The sequence below is a fragment of the Musca vetustissima genome, unplaced genomic scaffold, assembly GCF_032173495.1.
Source record: "Musca vetustissima isolate MV318-11 ecotype Yass unplaced genomic scaffold, APGP_CSIRO_Mvet_v1 utg99353, whole genome shotgun sequence".
NCBI classification, from domain to species: Eukaryota; Metazoa; Arthropoda; class Insecta; order Diptera; family Muscidae; genus Musca; species Musca vetustissima.
The window spans coordinates 22,369-29,545 of NW_026883433.1; the positions used below are offsets into that span (position 1 = coordinate 22,369).

Sequence of the window (7,177 nt, forward strand, 5' to 3'; positions counted from 1 at the left end):
ACGCCTAAAAAATATTCTTTTAAAAATCCACGCCTAAGAAAATATTCTTTTAAAAGTCCACGCCTAAAAAATATTCTTTTAATAATCCACGCCTAAAAAATATTCTTTTAAAAATCCACGCCTAAAAAATATTCTTTTAAAAATCCACGCCTAAAAAATATTCTTTTAAAAATCCACGCCTAAAAAATATTCTTTTAAAAATCCACGCCTAAGAAAATATTCTTTTAAAAGTCCACGCCTAAAAAATATTCTTTTGAAAATCCTCGCCTATAGGGCTCCTGGAAAAAAAATATTCTTTTAAAAATCCACGCCTAAAAAATATTCTTTTAAAAATCTACGCCTAAAAAATATTCTTTTAAAAATCCACGCCTAAAAATATTCTTTTGAAAATCCACGCCTGAAAATATATTCTTTTAAAAATCCACGCCTGAAAAAATATTCTTTTAAAAATCCACGCCTGTATTGGTTTTCGGTGCCTGGAAAAATATTCTTTTAAAAATCCGCTCCTTGTTAGTGCCTGTATATCCACGTCTCTATTGGTCCCTTAGAAGTATTCTTTTAAAAATCCACGCCTGCATTGGTTTTCGGTACCTGGAAAAATATTCTTTTAAAAATCCGCTCCTTTTTGGTGCCTGGATATCCACGTCTTTATTGATCCCACGCCTGTATTGTTCCCTTCAAAAATATTCTTTTGAAAATTCACGCTCCTATTGTTCCCTTCAAAAATATTCTTTTGAAAATCCACGCTCCTATTGTTCCCTTCAAAAATATCCTTTTAAAAATCCACACCTTTTTTGGTGCTTGAAAAAATATTCTTGTAAAAGTCTACGCCTTTTTTGGTGCCTAAAAAAATATTCTTTTAAAAATCCGCGCTTTTTCCGTGTCAGAAAAATATATTTTTTTTTTAAATCCACGCCTGTATTGCTGCCTGAAAATATTCTTTTGAATATTCTTTTAAAAATCCACGCCTTTTTTGGCGCCTGAAAAAATATTCTTTTAAAAGTCCACTCCTGTAGTGGACCCTAAACAAATATTCTTTTAGAAATCCACCCTTGAATAACAATTAAGTTGGAACTTAATTTTGCTTTAATAAGTATTCTTATAGTACACAATCTCATACATATAGATATTATCATTTTATCAGTTTTTCAAAATCCAACCAAATGCCACCATCAAGTCGCAACATAAAATATGTTGGATCAAACTTGTTGTCCTGGCGGGTCTTTGGATTAATGTGAACATAATAATTTCTAATGATTTCAACTAGGGCTGTTTTGAGTTGTGCTAAAGCAAAGCGCATTCCTAAAAATAAATTTTAAAAAATGTAGTCAACATTTATTGTGCATTATCCCCATTTCTTACCCAAGCAAATACGTGGTCCATCACCAAATCCCAGAAATAGACCTTGTTCTTTGTAGCGTTTGAGACCACCGTTGAGGAAACGTTCTGGAACAAAGGATAGTGGATTTTCATAATGAGTTTCATCCGTCATAATGGCTAGGGTGGGTATAACAATAGCGGTTCCCGGTTCGACATGTAATTTATGGCCATTTGAGTTTTCCAATTCAGCGGGTTCGGTACACATTTTAAAATTGAAGCTGACGGGTGGGAATAAACGAAGAGTTTCTAAAATAAAAAAGTAAAAATTTGTAGTATCATAAAACAATATTTTCCATCCACAGTATTACCATGAATACAGGCATCGAGAAATGGCAAATCCATAATTTTCTCAAAATCATTGATATTTTTCAAATTTTCTGTGATTTCCTCACGCAAAATTTGTTGACGTTTTGAATCACGGCCCAGCTGGAAAATGTGATTTTCATTAAAATTTTTCCTTACTAAAATTTTAGTTTAACCTACCAGTAATAAACAATGTGACAGTACGTTAGCAGTTGTCAAAAACCCATCCAGTAAAAATGTCATTGTATGCGCGGTCAACTCCTTGAGATCCAAATTTTTTTTCTCTTGCAAATGCAGCATGTAATTTAGAAAATCGACACGATCCACATTAATGCCCTCTTCGATTTGAGCTTTTCTCATACTCAAGACATTTTGCATTAGATCGACAAAAAATATTTCGATTGGCTTGGGAACAAAATTAACTTTCTTGTATTTCTGAATCCATGGGAAGAGTCCATGCAAAATGGAATAAATTATAAAGGTAGGGGTTTGCTCGAAGATGTTTTTGGTCTTCTCCAAAATAAGACTGGATTTTTTGCTAAAGGCTTCGGCCTTTACACCCAAAACACAATCGGTGACAACTTCACAGGTGAAACGTAAGCTGAGCTAAAAATGTGGAGTGTACAGTTAGGGCTTGAACTAATTCCGTTCAACTTACCTCATTTGCATTAATGCCATCCTTGCTAGCCATTAACGATTGTTGGGCAATATATTCTACCATGGATTTGCATATCTTTTCGGTGACCGGGAAAACATTTTTTATCTAGAACATTTTGTAAAAAAAGGTAATCAGGAATGGATGTTTTTTGTAGAAAAAACTTCTTCATTGAAGAGACAATTTTCAGACTTTCTTACTCTGTTCATTGTAAGACCTGGAGTTACTTCAGCTCTCCTTTCCTTCCACTCATCGCCAGTTAACATAAAGGGATTATTTCCAAATATGAAATCCGATTTCTTGTCAATCTAAAAAGGAAAAATATTTTTTTTTTAAGTTTGGAACTTGAAAAAATATTGTTTTTAAAATCCACGCATCTTAGGGACCTTGAAAGATATATTTAACAGTTCACGACTGCAAAGGACCTTCAAAAATATTGTTTTAAAAAACCACGTCTTGAAAACATTCCGTTAAAAATCCAACCCTATGATAAGCCGTAAAAAAATATTAAAAATTGCTTAGCTGGCTTGATACAAAACGGATGTTCCATAAGCCGAGCTTAAACCAGTAAGGAAAGTAGTAAAGTCGGCCTGGGCCGACTATATGATACCCTTCACCACTTTGGGAATATTCTATATATGTATCCTAACATATGTAGAATACATCTAAACCGATTTCAGGGAATCTTGCCAGAGACTAATTTATATTACATCAGTGCGTTGTGTCAATCGGCCTAGCTATGGATTTTTTCACGAAGCTTAGCAACATCATTCTAGACTTAATTCAGTACCCTATACCAAAATTCGTGCAAATCGAAAGATATATAGGAACTTTGGTGCACCAATTACATAAATCCGGACGAAAATATATATGAGACCTATATCTAAATTTGAACCATTTTTCACGAAACTTAGCACACTTCATTCTAGACCTTATTCATTATGCTGTGCCAAATTTCCTGCAAATCGGAAGATATATAGGGACTTAACTGGACTATTTACCTAAAATCGGGCGAAACTACATATAGGAGCTATATCTAAATCTGAACCGATTTTGAAGAAATTTTACACACATCGTTCTAGACTTAATTCAGTACGCTGTGCCAAATTTCGTGCAGATCGAAAGATATTTAGGAACTTTGGCGCACCAATTACCTTAAATCGGACGAAAATATATATGGGAGCTATATCTAAATCTGGACCGAATTCCAGGAAACTTAACAGACATCATTCTAGACATAATTCATTATGCTATGCCAAATTTCGTGCAAATCGAAAGATATGTAGGCACATTGGTACACAATTTACCATAAATCGGACGAATATATGGGAGCTATATCTAAATCTGAACCGATTTTTATGAAATTTTACACACATCATTCTAGACCTAATTCATTACGTTGTGCCAAATTTCGTGCAAATCGAAAGATATATAGGGACCGTTTACATTAAATCGGACGAAAATATATATGGGAGCTATATCTAAATCTGAACCGATTTTTCCCAATTTCAATAGGGTTCGTCCTTGGGCCAAACAAATGAGCTGTGCCAAATTTCATCCAATTCGGATCATAAATGCGACCTGTACTTTGTTTACAATTTAACATCTACAGACGGACGGACATGCATAAATCGACTCAGAAAGTGATTCTATGCATATTCTCAAAAGTAACCATGGGTCTATCTCGATTATTTTTGCCTGTTACAAACATATGCACAAAAACATTATACCCTGTACCACAGTGTGGTGAAGGGTATAAAAGGGGGGTTATATGGGGACTACCCCTAAAATGGGGTGAATATTAATAATTTTTGGTAGGGAGTTTTTTTACCATATACTTCAAAATACAAAATTACAGCAAATTCGGTTGAAAAACGAGCTCAAGAACCCCAAAATACCGAAAATTGGGGGTACCCTTATATGGGGGTTATCCGAAAAAGTGGAAAGATGTTTATAATTTTTAATTAAGATATTTGGCACCAAATAAGAACACAATGTACCAAATTTCAGCGAATTCGGTTGAAAAACGCATTCAAGAACTCCAAAATACCGAAAATTGGGGGGAACCCTTATATGGGGGCTATCCGAAAAAGTGGACCTTTATTTATAATTTTTTTGCGGGGAGATTTGTTATCCAATAAGAGCTCACAGTACCAAATTTCAGCGAATTCGGTTAAAAAACGCACTCAAGAACTTCAAAATACCGAAAATTTGGGGATACCCTTATATGGGGGCTATCAGAAAAAGTGGACCAATGTCTGAGTAGATATTTGACACTAAATAAGAACCCAATGTACTAAATTTCAGCGAATTCGGTTAAAAACGCGCTCAAGGTCCCCAAAATACCGAAAATTGGGGGGTAACCTTAAATTGGGGCTATCCGAAAAAAGGAATCTATATTTATAATTTTTGGTGGAAATTTCAGCGAATTCGGTTGAAATAAGAGATCAAGAACCTCAAAATACCGAAAATTGGGGGGTACCCTTATATGGGAGCTATGCCTAAACGTGGGCCGATATATCTCATCTTCAAACTTGACCTGCCTGCAGACAAAAGACGACTCTATGCAATTTTTTGGCGATCTATGTCAAATCGTTTAGACGCTAGAGTGATTACAACAGACGGACAGACGGACATGCTTAGATCGTCATAGAATATATATACTTTATAGGGTCGGAAATGATTATTTCGATGCTTTACAAACGGAAAAACAAAACTAATATACCCTCCAAACTATGGTAGAGGGTATAAAAAGAGCTGCCTCATCTGCTTGATGTCATTAGTTTTATTTATGGCGGTACCAAGGTATATAAAATCTTTAACTACCACGAAGGTGTAGTTCTCATGTTTCACAGTTGGTCCGAGACTACTGGAAGTCTTGCGCCTTGATACCATCAGCTTGGTCTTCTCGCCATTTACTGCCGGACCCACTTTGGTAGACTCCTTCTCAATTTGTTCAAAGGTGGATGTTACCGCTCCCAATGTTCGACCCATTATATCGATTTCATCGGCGTAGGCGAGTAACATATTTTGTTTGGTGTACAGAGTGTCATTTCTGTTCACCTTTGCGTCTCTTATGACCTTTTCCAGCAGGATGTTAAAAAGATCACGTTCGGTATTGAAGGGCTTCGATAGGTCCTTTCCAACTTTAACTGCTGACCTTGTACCACTTAAAGTTATCCTGCATAGCCGTATTAATTTTGCAGGAATTCCGAACGAAGATATGGCTTTATACACCTCGACGAATAGGTGGAATGTGTTGATGTGTTTTTCGTGGGTCTTTTCCAGGATTTGGCGCAGAGTGAAAATCTGGTCAATGGTGGATTTGCCAGGTCTGAAGCCTCATTGGTATGGTCCGATGATGTCATTGATCATTGGCTTCAATCGTTCACACAGCACACTGGATAGCACTTTATATGCAATGGGAAAGAGACTTATTCCTCTATAGTTGGCACATATCGTCTTGTCTCCTTTTTTGTGCACGAGACACAGGATGCTGAGGTTCCAATCATTGGGCATGCATTCATCTAGCCTAACCCATCGATTAATTGCTTTTATGACCTCATCTTGGCTAGGTGGTATACACTTTATACCATCATCTCTTATTGGTTCTGGGGTATCTTCTTCAACACCACTATTTGATACCAGAAGCTTTTCAAAATGCTCCTTCCAGATCCTCAACACGCTGTCTGTATCTGTCACCAGGTTTCCTTTTTCATCTCTACAGGAGGATGTGCCTGCACCAAAGTCTTCGGTTTGGCGTTTTACTCGTTGGTAAAATTTCCGGACTTCATTCTGACTCCCGTACATCTCGATTCTCCTCTCTCCTTTTCTCCCGATAATTCTCCATCGCACTACGTGTTGCTAATGTCTGCAGGGTTTCTCTATGCCTTATACCGTTTTTCACATCAGTAGCATTACGACACTCCTGATCGTACCATGGGTTTCTTGGTGGTGGTTTTTGGTACCCAAGTGTTGCTTTTGCTGCAGTTTGTAGGGAGTGGGCAATTCTTTGCCATTGTGCTTCTATACTATTATCGGGACAAGAAGTGCTTTCGTCCAGCAGATGGATAAGTTGAGCGGAGTAGGCTTCTGATATCTGTTGTGTTTTCAGCTTTTCGACGTCGAGTTTCCGTGTTGTGTTGTGTGATCGCACCTTTGCAGCTACATTAAGACGAGTGCGAACCTTAGCTGCTACAAGGTAGTGGTCCGAATCGATATTCGCTCCACGGATCGATCGAACGTCTAATACACTGGATGAATGCCTTCCGTCTATTACGACATGATCAATTTGATTTCTCGTTGTTTGATCAGGAGAAATCCAGGTGGCCTTGTATATCGAGATGCTTGAACCTGGGGCTCGTATGTGCTGACCCTTGGCATTCTTTAAAATTCTTCGACATAGTGTTGGACCTTAAAAAAAGATCTGCAAATACTCACCATTGTTGTAAAATAATTATCGTGAAACTTTTTAAAGTCTGAGACCAGAATTCGCCTGACCATATTGGCATTGGTAATTAGTAATTGTGGCGTCCGTGCGGAAAAAATTCCCACAAAATTATCGGTATGTTTATGTTTACTGAAAAAAAGAAACAACATTCCAAAGAATAATACAAATGCAATTTTAAATATTATCTTCATGAATATTCACTCATAGACATCCTGAATATCAAGGACAATATTCCGCTTCTGGGTTAAAGTACTCAAATAATTTCCAACAAATGGTAAGGATTTCGGCCCATTCACTCCGCGTTTCTGCCAATAATCATAGGGCCAAATCAAAAATAAGTATACGACAAGCAGTAGAAGGCAAATACCGGCTAATATTGTCGATAACAT

General features: G+C 36.8%; 1 protein-coding gene across 1 annotated transcript; it reads right to left on the reverse strand.

The window, feature by feature from the left end:
* Window positions 1-1,132: 1,132 nt before the first annotated feature.
* On the reverse strand, window positions 1,133-7,177 carry LOC133330300 (probable cytochrome P450 28d1). Its single transcript, XM_061538747.1, has 8 exons — window positions 6,990-7,177; window positions 6,779-6,917; window positions 2,539-2,646; window positions 2,342-2,446; window positions 1,864-2,289; window positions 1,689-1,806; window positions 1,363-1,626; window positions 1,133-1,302 (listed from the first exon to the last, which is right to left on the reverse strand). The coding sequence occupies exons 1-8, from the start codon at window positions 7,175-7,177 to the stop codon at window positions 1,133-1,135; spliced, it is 1,518 nt and encodes a 505-aa protein (XP_061394731.1).